The sequence below is a fragment of the Aquarana catesbeiana genome, linkage group LG07 (assembly GCF_042186555.1).
Source record: "Aquarana catesbeiana isolate 2022-GZ linkage group LG07, ASM4218655v1, whole genome shotgun sequence".
NCBI classification, from domain to species: domain Eukaryota; kingdom Metazoa; phylum Chordata; class Amphibia; order Anura; family Ranidae; genus Aquarana; species Aquarana catesbeiana.
The window spans coordinates 330,325,956-330,344,807 of NC_133330.1; the positions used below are offsets into that span (position 1 = coordinate 330,325,956).

The following is an 18,852-nucleotide window of genomic DNA, read 5'->3' on the forward strand; positions in this document are numbered from 1 at the left end:
AAGACAATGTGGTGTGTCTATGGGGTCCAAAGGCAATGTGGTGTGTCTATGGGGTTTAAAGATAATGTAGTGTGTCTATGGGGTACAAAGGCAATTTGGTGTGCCTACAGGGTCCAAAGGCAATATGGTGTGTCTATCGGGTTCAAAGATAGCGTAGTTTGTCTACGGGGTTCAAAGACAATGTAGTGTGTCTATGGGGTCCAAAGACAAAGTGTTGTGTTTATGGGGCCAAAGACAACATGGTGTGTCTATGGGGTCCAAAGACAACAAGGTGTGTCTATGGGGTCCAAAGACAGCTTGGTGTGACTACGGGGTCCAAAGACAACCTGGTGTGTCTATGGGGTCCAAACACCAACTAGCCAATGAAGTTATATCAGACCAACAGTGATTAGAAACTAGCTGCTGGGCCATGACCCCATGAGGGGAGACATACTGAAAATAGGGTTCTCTTATTAAGCTGCACTCCAGGCTACATATATGGGTGCTGTGTTACCTGCCAAAGGTTTTGTTTTTCTGTCCATTCAGTCCTGGGCTTCGGGTCCCAGTAGAGCCCTGTGGCACATCTGGGCATTGTTGGGGGTAAGGAAGTGTTCCATACATGCTGAGTGTTGGAATTTCCTTACGGGTCATCTTCATGCATGCACAGGGCTCTGCCAGGATCTAAAGCTTTCCGGCACAACTGGGCATGTGCAAAATCCATGCAGGGGAATGTGAATGTCACTCTTGCCTAGGCATAGTAAAGTTAAAAAAAAATATATATCCAAATATGAGAACTGGAGCAGGGAGAAGGCAAGTTTATATGTAGGGTGAAGGTCTACTTCGTGGAACCTCTGCACCATCACACAGCCCTCTCTGGCAAGGGGGGAGAGACCTGATTTTTGCGTGCTGAAGTTAAGCAACATGTACAGGTCTTGTCCCTCCCCTAGCCTGTGATTGGACAGTGAAAGGAGAAGAAGCAGATTGATGAACTCATCTCTCTGTCACTCTGCTCGTTCCTCCTATCAGCATGCTACTTGCATTGCAGCACTACTGATTGGCTCCTTCTTCCCTTGTCTGAGCTCTGCTGCACAGGGGTTGCAAGAAGCTCATTTCACTCTTTGCAGTTTAAAATAATAATACCATGAATGATGTATTATTGAACACAGAGCTGAATTTGCATCTTTTTATATCTGCCTGGAGTTCAACTCTGGGGGGGGGTTAAATCACACAGATCAGGAAAATAAATGAGAGGAAGTCACACATGTGAGCAGCATCATGAGATCATTTCACAAAGTTTCTGCGTTCTGGAAATGGCATCGCCGAGACGCTTCATCTGCGTGGAAAGATTATTCTCAGGCTCGGGTTAGTCGGCTGCCAAGACACGAGGCAGCGCCGGGAACTTCTGGTGTGAGACATCTGAACTGTGATGGCGGTGTCAGGGCCCGCATGCTGCGGATTCATCCCCATTCTCCAGAACTTTCCATCTGCAAAGATTGTGCAAGATGTTTCTAATGAAGCTCTTCATGAAACCTCCGTCAAACCAAAGGAGGATGGGGGAGAGCGGAACCAGACATGCTTTGCAGGGATGAGAAACAGAGAGATCGTTCCCTCTGTACAGAGCTCTGTGTTGATTGTCAACACAGGGCTCTGGGCTGTGATTGGACGCAGCCAATCAGCAGGTCCCGGCCGTGAATCATTGGCTGGGACTTGCTAAGTTCCGCTGTAATTGTACACAGTGGGAGCCTATCAGCCAATCCCGGCCAATGATTCATGGCGCTGGCCGGGGGGGTGGGGTGGGAGGTGCATGTGCGCGCCCTAAACCCGAAAGTAGGCAGAAACGTATGGGTACGTTGCTTCGCCTACACCAGCTGCCTGTCCGCAGTACATTGTGGGCGGGTGGGAAGTAGTTAATCACATTTGTTTGATTTTCTATTAGTTAGCAGGGACAAATAGACAATCGTTTTTTTGACCGCAGTGATGGGAAAATTCGAAAGAGCGGAATAGAAACGTTTTCTTGATCTATGAATTTTTGGACAACATATGTTTTCATTCAGAAATTACATTCGTTTTAGAATTGATTGTGAAAGCCAAGGGAAATTTTCTAATGATATTCGTTCATTTATCGAATGTACAAAGAATTTTTGTACGAATATCCTCATTCAAAAATCTATGTGTGTATGGATAGCATTACTTTAACCAATCAGGTGGCTTCCCTCTTCCAAAAATGGGTATACATTTTAATATAATTTTTACCTTCCTTGTACTTTTTTGTGCTGCAAGGTAGCGCTTCCTGCTTTCTAGCCTAGGCCAGGCCCCACAGCCTGCTGGGATTGCTACGTCTCACCTATCCCAGGGGGCAGCGATCATCGCATCTGTGCACGCATGGCATTTTTGCAAAATGCTGCAAACCACTATATATTTTATATATATATATATATATATATATATATATATATATAAACACTATATTGCCAAAAGTATTGGGACGCCTGCCTTTACACGCACCAGAACTGTGATTGCATCCCAGTCTTATGCCCCGTACACACGGTCGGACATTGATCGGACATTCCGACAACAAAATCCATGGATTTTTTCCGACGGATGTTGGCTCAAACTTGTCTTGCATACACACGGTCGCACAAAGTTGTCGGAAAATCCGATCGTTCTGAAGGCGGTGACGTAAAACACATACGTCGGGACTATAAACGGGGCAGTGGCCAATAGCTTTCATCTCTTAATTTATTCTGAGCATGCGTGGCACTTTGTGCGTCGGATTTGTGTACACACGATAGGAATTTAACCGATCGGATTTTGTTGTCGGAAATTCCTTAATGCATCCTATGCATTAAGGTGAAAAAACACCTGGCAGTGACCGCCCCCCCCCCCCCCCAGCCCCCCCCTTTTACTTACCTGAGCCCTGGAACTTGACGCGCCGGGGACTGATCCTCAGCTCTTGATTGGATAGATTGATAGCAGCGCAGCCATTGGCTCCCACTGCTGTCAATAAAATCCAATGACGCAGGCACTGGGGGGGGCGGGGCCGAGTCCCGCATTCGTGTCTATGGACACAAATGCTGGACTCGGGAGCGCGCCCGCAAGGTAACCCCCTCGGGGAAGTGCTTCTCCTAGGGGGGTTATCAGATGTGGGGAGGAGCCGCGAGAGCCACCGGGGGGACCCCAGAAGAGCGAGTTCGGGGGCCACTGTCTGCAAAACGAGCTGCACAGTGGAGGTAAGTATGATATGTTTGTTATTTTAAGATAAAAAAAAAAAAAAAAAAAAAAAAAAGAACCCTTATGCCGCGTACACACGACCGGACTTTTCGGCATCAAAAGGTCAGACGGAACGAATCCGTCGGGCAATTCGATCGTGTGTGGGCTTCATCGGACCTTTGCTGTCTAAAAATTTGACGGACCTTAGAAATAGAACAAGTTTCAAATCTTTCCGACGGACTTTCCAATGTATGCTAGTCCGACGGACCAAAAACGATGCAAGGGCAGCTATTGGCTACTGGCTATCAACTTCCTTATTCTAGTCTGGTCATACGTCATCACGTTCGAAACGATCGGACTTGATCATGTGTGATCGTGTGTAAGCAAGTCCGTTTAGTTGGAACTCCGTCGGAAAGTCCTTCGGAGTTCAGTCCGTCGAGAAGTCCTTCCGAGTTCAGTCCGTCGAGAAGTCCTTCCGAGTTCAGTCCGTCGAGAAGTCCTTCCGAGTTCAGTCCGTCGAGAAGTCCTTCCGAGTTCAGTCCGTCGAGAAGTCCTTCCGAGTTCAGTCCGTCGAGAAGTCCGCTCGTGTGCACGTGGCATTACAATCACTTTAATAGTTCCCTTCACTGGAACTAAGGGGCCAAACCAAACCCCTGAAATACAACCCCCACACCATAATCCCCCCTCCACCAAATGGTTTGGACCAGCGCACAAAGAAAGGTCTAAAAAGACATGAATGAGCGGGTTATTATTATACAGTATTTATAGTGCCAACCGTTTGCACAGCACTTACACAAATGGTTCTTTGTTACTTTGCGTTTTGGCCGCTAAGCATTAATTGCACCACCATGCAAGTACAAAAGTAGAGCGTGTCGTTGTGCGTTGCGGGAATGCGCTCAATTTTTCAACTGCGAACCCAGCCTTAGCAAACTAAATATCACTCACTGAGGGTTTCCATCTTATTCCCATGAAGATTAATTAAGCAGATGAACTCATGGGAAAGAAAAAAAAAAAAAGCGCGGTGAGGATCTCTTACCCGCATCTCGGTAACCTGGCATTACCCCCGTATTGCGTGCCATGTGAACACCACCAAATTACAGTCATAAAAAGCCACCACTTCAAAGGCCTCTGATTCCTCCTCTTGACGGAGTCCCGTGCCCCATTGTGCCATGGTACGCGTTACCGTCTGCGAGCTATAATTTGGCACGGCGCATCATTAATGACCCGAATAGTGGCTGTTTCACACATACATATTTAATTACAACAGCTGAACAAATTACATATTTATGATGTCTAAAGCCGGCCTGGCACAGACATTCATTTGTAATGCACGCAGGTACAGGAATCCCATCTGCAGCAGCATCTGTACAACAAGAGCTCACAATTACCCATTGTATGTGGCCAGACCTGGAAGGGGCCGCCCTCCCTCCCTCCCTCCTTCTTTCCTTCCCCGCCGCACAGCAGCCAAACCACCACTTCACCGCGGACGCAACCCCCCCCCCCCCCCCCCCGTCCAGGCCCGAGGAGTAGCCCTTTAAAGCTGCAAAAATTCATGGCTGTCAGCTCAGGTGCCCTTGCCGCTTTCTTCATCCCTAATCCTGTAAATGGTTACATCGCAGAATTTACGGATACTGCGCATTTTTCTGTTCTTTGGTGCGGAGAATTTAGCACATGGCGCCAAAACTTTTTCATCATAATGAAAGTTTGAATGAGATAAGGGAGACCGGAGGCGGGCAACAAAATCGGACGGCCCAATTACACAACAATTGCGACAATGTGTGCGTTACCGCACAGGACAAGCATTGCGGTCCCATTCATTTTTTAAAAGCACCCCCAAGGCTCTGTTCACACCTATGCAGGTGCAACGGTGCACATGTGTTTTTGCGCCTCGTCTCTAGAGTAGAGTTGCCACCTCATCCCTTTAAACCCGAACACATACAAATTACACGGGTTCTGAGGCTAATTAAATGCAGATAAGGCGCCAAGTGAGTTTAATTACCACCTTAATCAGCCACAGAACCCGTGTAATTCATATGTGTTCGGGTTTAAAGGGATGAGGTGGCAACCCTAGTCTAGAGCGGCCCATTCATTTCAACATGCAAAAGGGTATGACCCTTTTCTTTTAAACGGTGCCTCACCAAAACGCATCCAAAACGCATTGGTACTTTTGTTAACAAAGTTTTGGTGCGCGCATTCATAAGCGTGTTGCCAAGATGTGTTGTGGCCATAGCTCCCGACTGTCTCTGATTTAGAGGGTCTGTCCCTCATTCCCTCTTTCCTCCTCATTTGTCCCTCAGTGTGGTCTGATCTCTATAGTTGTATATAAAATGCACTACTTATCTATCAAAAAGTGTGGTTTACAGTGCTAAACCATTCATAAAATTTTTAAATTGCTGCATTTGTAAATTTCAATTAAAAGAATAATTTGTGCAATTCTCCTTTAAGGGGGCGTGGCAGGGGGTGTGTCCTATTCCTACATACTTCTGCTAATAGGTGTCCCTCGTTCCCATCTCAGAAAGTTGGGAGGTGTGGTTGTGGCGTCATTGAAAATTTACGGTCCACTTCACACCAGAATGCGGTGCAGGAAACCCACGCTCCATGCGTGTTTCCCGCACCACATACGAAATGCACTGCACTTGCGATCTGCAGCGTCTGCCATTGTTATCTTAAATCGCTTGTTACCCGAAAAGTTCACATTCCTGATATGTGGCTGTTGTACCAAGTACTTGTATGAGAAAGCCTCCTGTTCTCTTTGTAATGCTTCCTTTGTGTGAAATCCCTGGTGTTCCTGCCAGTCTCTCTGCTTTCCTATTAAAAACTGACCACAGTAAGCAGGAGAACACACTGTGGTCAGTTCCCTAGCTATGCTGGGAGCTCAGTATGCTCTCCTCCTGACACGCTTCCCCTGCACAGCCATTCACTGGGAAGCTCAGTGCACTGCTGTTTCTCCTCCCCCAGCTCTTATGCGGCTGAGAACAGAGGGAATGTGATCACTTATTAAAAAAAAGGGGAAAAAGTGTATTTATAATGTTTTTTTATATCTATATATCTATGTAATGATCAGACTTGTCCTGACACGCCTTCCTTGCACAGCCATTCACTGGGAAGCTCAGTGCATTGCTGTTTCTCCTCCCCGCAGCTCTTATGCAGCTGAGAACAGAGGGAATGTGATCGCTTATTAAAAAAAAGGGGGGGGGGGTATTTATGTTTTTTTATATCTATACAAAAACGCTTTGCCTTTCATTTCTATTTTAAACTGAATGGGTTGTTTTACAAGGTGATCGTTTACAATCACTTTAATGACATTTCAAACGTAGTGCGTTTGCCTGCATTGGATCGCATGGTACAATAGTACCATGCGATCCAGTAGGTGTGTGTTTTTTATACCCAGTTTACACTAGAACACGGTGCGGGAGACCCACCTTCCGTGAACATTTCCCACTCCGGGTTTAAGTGCCGGTTCACACTAGCGTGATGCGGGAACCAGTGCGATTCCAGTACGGGTTCCCGCATCGCATATGACTCGCAGACAGTTCACACTGCCCTATGCTAACCGCTGTGGGTGTCAATAGAAAGTTAATGACACCCCCAAATCGGTTCACATATCGCAGTGCGAACTGTCAAATGGTGCAGGAATCGGATCGCATGGGTGATCACGTCTCACGTCATTGGATTTGATTGACACCAGCGGGAGCTAATGGCTGCGCTGCTATCAAAATATCCAATCAGGACCCGGGACACAGGCTGGAGCGGCTGTGCTCGTCCCCGACGCCGGAACGATCGGGCTCAGGTAAGTAAAAGGGGTGCTCCGGGGGGGGGGGGGGGTGTCTGCCCAACCCCCTATAGCAGTGATGGCGAACCTTGGCATCCCAGGTGTTTTGGAACTACATTTCCCATGATGCTCATGCACTCTGCAGTGTAGTGGAGCATCATGGGAAATGTAGTTCCAAAACATCTGGGGTGCCAAGGTTCACCATCACTGCCCTATAGTCACCATCAGGGTGACAACATGGAAGGACAATTGGGAGACAGGGATGGAGAGTTGTCACCCTATAAAAGGAAGTGACATTGATGGCAGGATCGCCAGGGATTCTTTTCCTGACCAGTTTTTTTTCCGCATTCAGACATGGACACTGTTTGGTAAATTTCCGATTGGCGTGACGCGGATGGAAATGCATTTGTGCAGTTTACACGGCTCTGGTAAACTCAGCTAACTTTATAAGAGCGAGGGGCAGCGGCGGTGGATTTATGGCGGCGGGATAAATTATGCATCAGAGAGATATCAGATGTATGTGTCTGTTATTGATTGAAACGTCCTGAGTGAAAGGAAGAGTTATAGAAAGGCATAGCAGAGCCTGAGAACGACTGAACACCAGAAGGATGGCGGATTCCGCAACAGACGACTTCACCGAACGCCCAGACCGAGAGCTGCTGACAACTCTCACCACATAGAGAAGACCAACATTTCATCCATCGCCTCTAAAGATGCATTTCAGGATTTTTATTTTTTTATAGCTAACGATTAATTTGCTTATCAAATGGGTAATTACATTTTTAAATACAGTAAAACGTTGGGATCGCGAGTACAATTCATTACGGAAACATGCTTGTAATCCAAAGCACTTGTATATCAAAGCGAATTTCCCCATAAGAAATAATGGAAACTCTGATGATTCGTTCCACAACCATTTATTCATAAATCCTTCAGTTTATGGTCCATATAAAAAGATTATAGCGATGTGATCAGGTTGTGTAACCATAAAATGTCCATCCACAAATGGAAGCCTCCACAAGGAGATTAGAAGCAAAATCCAGCAGGAGCTCCAGAGTATAAAAGAGAAGAGAGGAGCCTCTGAGTGTAGCAATATGGTTACATTTAATGAAGGTACAACATTTAGCAACTCACATTGTTACATAATTACATAGTAGGTGAGGTTGAAAAAAGACACAAGTCCATCAAGTCCAACCTATGTGTGTGATTATGTGTCAGTATTGCATTGTATATCCCTGTATGTTGTGGTCATTCAGGTCCTTATCTAATAGTTTCTTGAAGCTATCAATGCTCCCCGCTGAGACCACCGCCTGTGGAAGGGAATTCCACATCCTTGCCGCTCTTACAGTAAAGACCCTTTATTAGCTTTGTTTCCCTTCTTTGTACTCGCTCCATTTCCAGTACATCCTTCCTGAGGACTGGTGCCCAGAACTGGACAGCATACTCCAGGTGCGGCCGGACCAGAGTCTTGTAAAGCGGGAGAATTATCGTTTTATCTCTGGAGTTGATTCCTTTTTAATGCACTTGGCTGATGATTAAAAGAGGCACATGTAAGTATGCAGGCATCCGGGGTAAAGCTGTCCACATAGACCGTCCTCTGCCGGCTCTCACAGCTGTCAGTCTGCAACCATCACTGGGAAGACTACCCTGCAGTACAGCGATCTGAAAGCGAGGCTTGAATCGCTCGCGAAGCACATCGTGGAAGGGATGACATTGATGGCGGTGCGGAGGACGGTCTATGTGGACAGCTTTACCTGCATACTTAGATGTTGTGCCTGTTTTATTCATCAACCATGTGAGTTGCTAAATGTTGTACCTTCATTAAATGTAACCATATTGCTACACTTAGAAGCGCCTCTCTTCTCTTTTATACTCAGTTGTGACATGACGCTACTTGTATATCAAGACATCACTTGTATATCAAGTCACAATTTATTAAAAAATTTTGCTTGTCTTGCAAGACACTCTCAAACCAAGTTACTCTCAAACCAAGGTTTTACTGTAAAACCTTTCCATTTTAATTACATATCATATATTAGACCCAGTAATGTCATCTGGGACCCTTTGATTATCTATGCAATGCAGGCAGATCATGGCTGGTGGGAGGGGCAGGCAAAGTGCTGTACATAGCTTCCTGAAAACATCACAGCCCCCCCGCCTCAGCACTAGAGGAGTGGGCGTTCCTAGGCAGGCTGTATTTGCATAGGTGACACCCACATGTGATGCTGAGCCTCCATGATTGAGAGAACTTAAATCCAATGAATGAAAGGGGGGGGCCAGAGACTGTCAGGCTGGGGAGGAAAGCACTAGTTGATGCTGGATGTCTTCCACGTCATTCCTGGCTCTCCCTGATGCCACGTCGGGGTTGCCCAGCAACCTGGACGCACTGCCCGCACGTGATGGATGTTGTCAACACGTGGGGCGGTCCGGGTCTTACATGACGGCCGCGCGATCACGTGGTGTGATTTCGCGCGCTTTCCGCATCTAGCGTGGTGGGTTGCTGGGCAACCTCCACGTGCGTCCTGTGATACTTCCGGGTCGCGGCGTTGGATGTGGGAGCCCGGTTTTATTTCAGGACTTTCCAACATATACACGCCCTATACTAAGTGCCAATCACAGGCGATCAGCATGAGACACCCTGTGATATTGGCCAGAAACTTACCAATTTCTTTGACATAAGTTTACTGATAGGCTTAGAGGAGGGGGCGAATCAGTGCTAGCTATATGACCCCTACCCCTGGCCAATCAGATTTATCATTGTTCAATGTTTGACAGCCGATTGGTCCTTGAATATGTTTGATGGTTTATTGTATTTTATAAATATCGGCAGTGTTATGAGGGTCTCATATACCCCTGTTGAAGATCGTTTTGATCGAAACGCGTAGGGTGGTTTCATTTACCTCATACACTGCTTTTATTCGTGATCACGTTTTAATTTTTGCTCCCTGTACTGCGATTTTTTAATAAAAATACGGAGTTACACTATGTGGAAGTATCCCTTTTTTCTCCACATGTTCTGATGCATCAAGGAACTATTGATCTGTGGACACCATCTCTGACCCAGTTCTAGTGGACCAGAAGGGACATCCATAGCCGAGAGAGGCTCTACCCTTGCCTCCACCATAGAGGCTCTACCCTTGCCTCCATCACCTCATGTTTTTGCCCTTGGTGGCACAAAGTCTTACTGATTCTATGCTTACGGCAATAGAATCCAACACAGCTGGTAAGCGTATTCCATCCTTTTACTTACCCTGAAGACTTCTGAGTACATCGTTGAGAAGTTGCATGTATCGCCCCATGGTTCATTTACCCTGATTGTGGACTTTTGTGTTGACAGCCACACGGCATTATTTGGGACATTATATGCACGTGCACATTTATTACTTATACAAGTTGATTTAGCGCTACATTTATCTAATATATGGGGCTCTACATGACTTGCTGCAGCTTCTAATGCACATTGTGAGAAGCTCACAGTGTGCGGTGAAATCAGAGGAAGCCATTTCAGTCCAGGAGAGGAGCTGGTACAACCGTGCAAGACTGGAGGGAAGGCTGGAGGTCAGATTTAAATAAAACAGCTAATAAGAGGAACTGATCTGTCTTTAAATTACATATCTGGTCCTTTTTTTACCGAGCGGCTTCCCTACTACATTGTAAACACAGGAGGTTGACTGCTTGGCACAGGCTCCATGTATTTTCTCAATTAAAATGAATGCAAAGCCTTTTCTGGGGGTGTAGTCGCGATGTAGTAGTGGTGTGATGTGAGTGTAGTAGCTGTGTACTAGGGACATAGTAGCGGTGTACTATGGGTGTAGAAAGGTCATAGTAGAGGTGTAGTATGGTTCTAGTTGTGGTGTAATAGAGAAGTAGTAGGGGTGTAGCTGCTGTGTAGTAGGGGTGTAGTCGCAGAGTGATAGGAGTACAGTGGAGGTGTACTAGGGGCATCGACGCAGTGTATGAAGGGTGTAGTAGTGGAGGTGTACTAGGGGTGTAGATGAGGTGTACTAGGGCTGTAGACACAATGTACTAGGGGTGTAGTAGCTGTGTAGCAGGGGTGTAGATGCGGTGTACTAGGGGTATAGTCATAGGCGTGCACACAGGGTGTGCCTGGGCACACCCTAATCGCCTTGTGTGGTGCATATCTCCCCCCTGTTTAGACCACTGATATTTCATCAAATAAAAATATGTCAAAAATAAAATCTTAAAAAATAATAAAAATAAAACTACTGACACTGTCCACTGCCCTACTGACACCAATCTCTGTCCTTATGACACCGTCCACTGATCTACTGACACCATCAGTACATATACACATGCACACACACGCATATGTGTTTGAGCTTTGGGGTGCACACCCTAATGCAATAGGCTGCGCACACCTATGGGTATAGTAGTGGTGTAGTGGAGGTGTACTAGGGCTGCAGTAGGGGTGTAGTCATGGTGTAGTAGCGGTGTATTAGGGGGTATAGTAGGGCCGTAGTAGCGGTGTAGAAGCAGTGTACTAGGAGTGCAGTAAGGGTGTAGTCACTGTGTAGTAGCAGTGTGGGTGCAGTAGGGGTGTAGTCACGATGTAGTAGGAGTGTAGTAGCGGTGTACTAGGTGTGTAGTAGCGGTGTGCATGCAGTAGGGGTGTAGTAGGGCTGTAGTAGGAGTGTAGTAGCGGTGTACTAGGGGTGTAGTAGCAGTGTGCATGCAGTAGGGGTGTAGTAGGAGTGTACTAGGGGTGTAGTAGGGCTGTAGTAGCAGTGTGGGTGCAGTAGGGGTGTAGTAGGAGTGTAGTAGCGGTGTACTAGGGGTGTAGTAGCGGTGTGCATGCAGTAGGGGTGTAGTAGCGGTGTACTAGGGGTGTAGTAGGGCTGTAGTAGTGGTGTGTGTGCAGTAGGGGTGTAGTCACGGTGTAGTAGGGCTGTAGTAGCAGGAGGGGTGTAGTAGCAGTGTACTAGGGTGTAGTAGCAATGTATTAAGGGGTGTAATATTGATGTCTACTACAGTGTATTGCAGCTTCTAGAGGGATCCCACAGGTATGGTATAGACATAGTTACATTACTCCAAGCTGGAACAATGTAATAATATCCTTACCTGGAATTCTTCTTTAGGATACAAATCAAGGAAACAAAGGCAATCATTCACCCCATCCAGACACCACTACAGCTCCTATACCGATAGGATAGCCCCAGGTTGCCAGCACTACTTTTAATTCTTCCTATCTATGTCCTTAGTATCCCTGGCCATCTTAAAACAACATAGGATCCCGGGCAGCGCGGGGTTAATCTATACATCCCCCAACAAATGAATTTTCAGAAGCCCGGCGGCTGTAATTAGATTGGTCGCTGGCCGCTCCTCTGACACGCGGCTCCATGCGAGGAGCAGAAAACATCAGATCTGATGAAACTTTCAGGAACTCCAAATCAAATCAGATTCCGGCTCCATCTGCTAAGTGGAATCTACAATCAGGGCCGGGAGTATCAACCAATTATAGAAGTGGATTCTTCCTCCTCGCTGACCTTGTATAAACCGGCCCGGGGCCCCATCCATCCCGACCCCCCCCCCCCCCCCCCTCACAAAGCCGCATTTATTGATAGGGTTAGGATGGGCGTAGGCATCTTCTTAAAATTGCACTGTGCGCTTTTGATGCGTTTTTTACTGTGTTGCATTAAAATGTGACAATGTAACATTTGATTTCTGTCCATTTTCCACACACTATGGGAGTTTGATTTACTAAAACTGGAGGGTGCAAACTCTGGTGCAGCTGTGCAGGGTAACCAATCAGCTTCTAATGTCAGATTGTTCATTTAGGCTTTGACAATAAAACCTGGAAGCTGATTGGCTACCATGCACACTGTGAATTAGCCCTTATCGCATTTTCAATGTATTAACATTGGCTAAAAAGTGACTTTTCTTTTTACAGAAAGCACACAAGGGCCTGTTCACACATGGGGTTGGAGGGGAGGTAAAACCCCATGGTTCAGCCACGGTTTTACCGCTTTTACCTCTTGGGAGGAGTTGCAAATACAAAATAGCATAGATGGGTGGATGTGGGTCTGGAGGAGTGGGCATTCATGGGTAGGCTGGATTTGCATGCAGACCACCCTAGATGATTCTGAATTTCTATGAATGAAAGATACGGGCCAAGGCCAGCCAGGCTGTGGATGAAAGTGCTAGATGATGTGAGATGTCCTCCAACCAGGAAATGAGGCGGGGCTCTATCTGACTTGCTGCAGCTTCTAATGAACATTGTGAGAAGCTCACAGTGTGCAGTGAAATCACAGTAAGCCATTTCAGTCCAGGAGAGGAGTCTGTACTTGGGTGTGTTGCTGAATCTCCATCCGATATCATAGCAGGAGATAAAAGGTAACTTTAGGATTTGGCACTCGCTCATTCCAAGCCCCTCCCTCCCCTTCTTGTCTGTCTCCTTTTAAAAGCTAAATTGGCGGCTGGCGTTGTGAAGATGACATCCTGACGGATGAGATTGCTTAAATTGTGTTTTGTTTAACATAAATCTCCTAATAAAACATCAATAATTTATAAAACAATTATTCTGTCCAACGTGAATTTCTGATAGATGATTGATCCGCGCCTCGCTGACTGATGTCTGCTGAGCCTGTGATGGATACGGTACCCACCCGCGAGCGCGCCGGCTGCCATCTATCGCTCTTCCCTTCAAACAGGTCCATTTTTTTTTCTCTCCTCTTACTAAATTATTTACATACATCCAGTATCCTCTCCGTCCTGCCCGCCATTCTTTACCTCCTCTGTCCTGCCCGACATTCTTTACCTCCTCCGTCCTGCCCGCCATTCTTTACCTCCTCTGTCCTGCCCGACATTCTTTACCTCCTCCGTCCTGCCCGCCATTCTTTACCTCCTCTGTCCTGCCCGCCATTCTTTACCCCCTCCGTCCTGCCCACCATTCTTTACCTCCTCTGTCCTGCCCGCCACTCTTTACCTCCTCCATCCTGTCCACCATTCTTTACCAACTCCTTCCTGCCCACCATTCTTTACCACCTCCGTCCTGCCCACCATTCTTTACCAACTCCTTCCTGCCCGTCATTCTTTACCTCCTCGGTCCTGCCCGCCATTCTTTACCCCCTCCGTCCTACCCACCATTCTTTACCTCCTCTGTCCTGCCCGCCACTCTTTACCTCCTCCGTCCTGTCCAGCACTCTTTACCTCCTCCATCCTGCCCACCATTCATTACCTCCTCCGTCCTGCCCACCATTCTTTACCAACTCCATCCTGCCCACCATTCTTTACCACCTCCGTCCTGCCCAGCACTCTTTACCTTCTCCATCCTGCCCGCCATTCTTTACCACCTCCATCCTGCCCACCATTCTTTACCTCCTCCGTTCTGCCCACCATTCTTCACATCCTTTGTCCTACCTGCTATTCTTTACCTCCTTCGTCATGCCCGCCATTATTTACCACCTCCATCCTGCCCACCATTCTTCACCTCCTCCGTCCTGCCCACCATTCTTTACCTCATCTGTCCTGCCCACCATTCTTTACCTCCTCCGTTCTGCCCACCATTCTTCACCTCCTTTGTCCTACCCGCCATTCTTTACCTCCTCCGTCATGCCCACCATTCTTTACCTCATCCGTCCTGCCCACCATTCTTTACCTTCTCTGTCCCACCCACCATTATTTACTTTTTTCCGTTCTGTCCGCTACTCTTTACCTCCTCCGTTCTGCCAGCTATTATTTATCTCCTCCGTCCTGCCCACCATTCTTTACCTCCTCTGTCCCGCCCACCATTACTTACCTTTTTCCGTTCTGCCCGCTACTCTTTACCTCCTCCACCCTGCCCGCCATTCTTTATCTCCTCCATCCTGCCCACCATTCTTTACCACCTCCATCCTGTCCGCCATTCTTTACCTCCACCGTCCTGCCAGCTATTATTTATCTCCTCCGTCCTGCCCACCATTCTTTACCTCCTCTGTCCTGCCCACCATTACTTACCTTTTTCCATTCTGCCTGCTACTCTTTACCTCCTCCGTCCTGCCCGCCTTTCTTTACCTCCACCGTCCTGCCCGCCTTTCTTTACCTCCTCCGTCCTGCCCGCCATTCTTTACCTCCACCGTCCTGCCTGCCTTTCTTTACCTCCCCTGTCCTGCCCGCCATTCTTTACCACCTCCATCCTGCCTGCTAGGCGGGAAAATTACCAGGGGCTTCAGCCCGAAGGTAAATTTGATAACCCCTCCCACATTTTAAAGTAAGTCCATCCCAAGCTCCACCCAATGCCCCCCCCCCTACCCCTGCCCAATGGGAGCTGGGCTGCGGCCTGTTCCAGTGCTGTCTGTTGGGCCTCAGTGACAGTCCACTGAGTCTGGGCTGAGGGCTCACTTGAGCTAGCTGTGGAGTGCGTGCTGCTGCGGCCTGTTGCTGTGCTGTCCGGTGTCTGGCAGACCGCAGCACGGCAGGTGCAGAGGGGAGGGCTTTAAAACAGACCTGGAAGCCGGAACCGGAATTGGATGGAGGCCACACTAAAGCCGGTGTAACCAGCCTCCCTTCCCCCCTCCAATACATTTTTAATTTGGTTGCTGCCATTCTCGTTCTGGGAACTGCCTGGTGAGTGAGCGGTGATGTGTGCAGGGCCAGACTGGAAATAAAAACCAGCCCTGGAAATAATTTCATACCAGCCCCATAGCATTATTATACCAGCCCAACAGCATAACGTCATTATTTTCTTGTTCATAAAGGGGAAAACCATGCATTTTAAAGCACATTTGAAGAGTGTATTATATATAGATAAGACATATATGAAAGCACATAGGGCTAAAAGGGGAGCAATCATCAAGGGGGACCCCAGGAACTCTGTGAATGTGGTGGGGACTCTAGTGACAAGAGACCACCTTCCGCAGAAAAAATACACTAAGGGGGGGTTACTAATATATGGGGGGAACCTTTATATCAGTGCCCCCTTACATTATTGTATTCACTCCCCCCTTACATCAGTGACCCCCCCTCAGACTGGCCTGGCAGCGCTGTCACTGACCTCCTCTCAGGTGCACCGTGCAGAGCTCAGTCAGACGGCTCCAGGTTGGTGGCTCTGGTTTTATCCTATAGTCTCCTCTCCACAGTCCACACACATCTGACTTCTCCCATGACCCCCATCCCGGCGGCACTCCCACTCTTGACTCCTCTCCAGACTCCCCCTCAGAGACTGCAGACATGATAAAAGACAAGAGATAGTCAGAGGTTGCGGACATGATACAAGAGATGGTTAGAGGCTGCGGACATGATACAGGAGATGATCAGAGACTGCAGACATGATACAAGAGATGGTCAGAGACTGCAGACATAATACAAGAGATAGTTAGAGACTGCAGACATGATACAAGAGATAGTTAGAGACTGCAGACATGATACAAGGGATAGTTAGAGACTGCAGACATGATACAAGAGATCAATGCATCCTCACCAGTGCCCATCAATGCAGCCTCATCAGTGCCCATCAAATGCAGCCTCATGGTGCCCACCAATGCAGACTAGCAGTGCCCACCAATGCAGCCTACCAGTGCCCATCAATGCAGCCTACCAGTGCCCACCAATGCAGCCCACCAGTGCCCACCAGTGCCCATCAATGCAGCCTAGCAGTGCCCACCAATGCAGCCTAACAGTGCCTGGATGGATCACACACAGAGAGGCGATCTCCCGCTGTGTCACGGTTGGAGCTTGGATTTAAATATCCTGGCGGGCACTATAACAAAGTCCTGCCTCCTAGATCGGCTCCTATGATAAACATCACACTGATTAAATTGGATCGGTGTTACTTGTATCACAGGAGCTGGTCTAGGAGGCGGGACTTTGTTACGGCAGCCGCCGAACATTTCAGACCTATGCTCCGTGATACAGCGGGAGATTCCCACTGTGTGTGACGTAAAACAAGGAAAGGAGGGAGGGGAGGACATTGGCACTTGAGCTTTGGCACCTGGGCTGCCCAGGATCAGCCCTGCTGCAGCCAAAGCTCAAAGTGGCCCCAGGGCAGGCGGCCTACTGGGAGATTTCCCGCTATCCCAGTAGGCCAGTCCGGCCCTGGGTGTGTGCAAACTGCATACTATAGCCCAGATTTCCCGGTCAACCCCAGGCCTTGGGACTTGTGGCTAATAATTCTCAATGAGCAATACGAGACCTGGGGGCTTTTTGGGGGCCCACTCGGGGCTATAGCCCGGTTCAGCCCCCCCCTCCTGATGCCACTGACTGCCCGCCATTCTTTACCTCCCCTGTCCTGCCTGCCATTCTTTTCCTCCTCCGTCCTGCCTGCCATTATTTACCTCCTCCGTCCTGCCTGCCACTTTTTTCCCCCTCTTTCCTGCCCGCCATTTTTTACCACCTCCTCACTGTTGGGTGTCTCATCTTCAGAGGGGATGGTATTGCTGGGCTGAAATGATAAGACCCCATGCACATAGGGCAATAGCTAACCTCTGTTAAATGCATTTCCTCTTGTCAGGCGCGTTTTGCAGAAAATACGCTTGCCGTGTTTGGACATTTAAATTGCAGCAAAATGTGCGATGCATGTTTGGATGCCATTATTTTTTATAATAAAAAAAATATGTAATGGCGCCCAAACATGGTGTAATTCTGTGCAATGTTTAAACACGCATTTTTACACGATTGCCATGTGAGTTTGTAATGTAACAATCGCAGCAAAATGCAGGTTTTAAAAACTGCACTAAGCTTGTCGCCCAAAAAGGAGCAAGAGCTTATTTTGGGCGACAAGCTTGCATAGGCCAGTCCATCGAAGTGAATGGGCTGCCTTATGCGTGACACACAGAATTGTGTAAAAAACGCTCAACAAAAATCACGGGCGGGAAAGCTTGTTCCCACTACTTGATATGTAAACGGGGCCTTAGGAAAGTTCATAATGCAACAAATCTTGATGTGCTCGATAATATAATAATAACTTTTCCAGCATTTTTATCCACTGGGTAATGACAGCTAAGGATGGTGGATTCCATTCAACAAACACCGCTTGGAACACAGGGCAGCCTCCTACAACCACCATTTACTTTACTGAAGACCGAACCCAGGTGGACTCTGATTGGTTACCATGAATGATGCACTTAGCACTTTGCATTAAGTCGCTGAACAAACCAGTACATCCAGAAAAAAGACCTTTTCACCTTTTTTATAGCTTGGACATTATCTTCCAATAGTTTATGACGACCAATATTACCCGGTGGCATCTGTCATTTTTATGGTGTGGACTTACAGAACACAAAGTTGACTTCTTCCTAGTTTATCTGAGTAATAACAATAAGCAGATTTCTGAGCTGTTTCCAAATGTCCTGAGAGAAGAATACGGCGCGTATCACGAGACACAAACACACTTCGTATTGTTGTACAAACATCGCCTCACAACCTAAACAATTTAGGGGAGGGGGACGAGGTGTCGGCTGCCAAATAGAGAGAGTGTGGTCTCGGGAAAGAGCCAGCTACAGGACCCGACTACAACACACCACTTGCTAGGAACTACAAATCGCAACATGAAAAGGTTAAATTGTATGGAAGGGCACAACTTTTTTTTTCATTTTGGATAGAGTGTGGAAGGGCTAGACTGGGAGTTTGCCACCTGTTTATCACGTTCTACGCATCGATTGTGAGCAGGTGAAGAGTAGATGTCAACCAGCCCCAACGTTCCTCCTCTTAGATCTCAGATCGGATCAACAATGTGAATGCTAAATCGTAGGAAATCCTCCTTGGCTATTATATCTCATATAATCACAGCCAAAGGGAGACCTGGGAGGACTTTCCTCACTCTGCCCAGCATCTGAGGTCCTAGAGTGAGGGGATATTGTGAGGGAGGAGTAGATGGTTGAAGTAGAAGGGGGGTTTTGCTTGTAGAAGGGACAGGTGTGTTGGGGACGCCAAAACTGATCTCCACCTCTCCAGGGAGA

The 18,852-nt window shown here is 47.6% G+C and overlaps 1 protein-coding gene across 14 annotated transcripts in view; it reads right to left on the reverse strand.

The window, feature by feature from the left end:
• NFIA (nuclear factor I A) overlaps window positions 1-18,852 on the reverse strand; it is a 672,115-nt gene that overhangs the window by 309,470 nt on the left and 343,793 nt on the right. For 9 of the 14 annotated variants that reach the window (XM_073593840.1, XM_073593844.1, XM_073593842.1 and 6 more), the window contains exon 3: window positions 15,951-16,118. The exons of the other annotated variants lie outside the window; for them this stretch is intronic. In XM_073593840.1, the coding sequence (XP_073449941.1) occupies window positions 15,951-16,118 (168 nt within the window). The remainder of the gene's footprint in view (window positions 1-15,950; window positions 16,119-18,852) is intronic. 14 annotated transcript variants of the gene reach the window in all.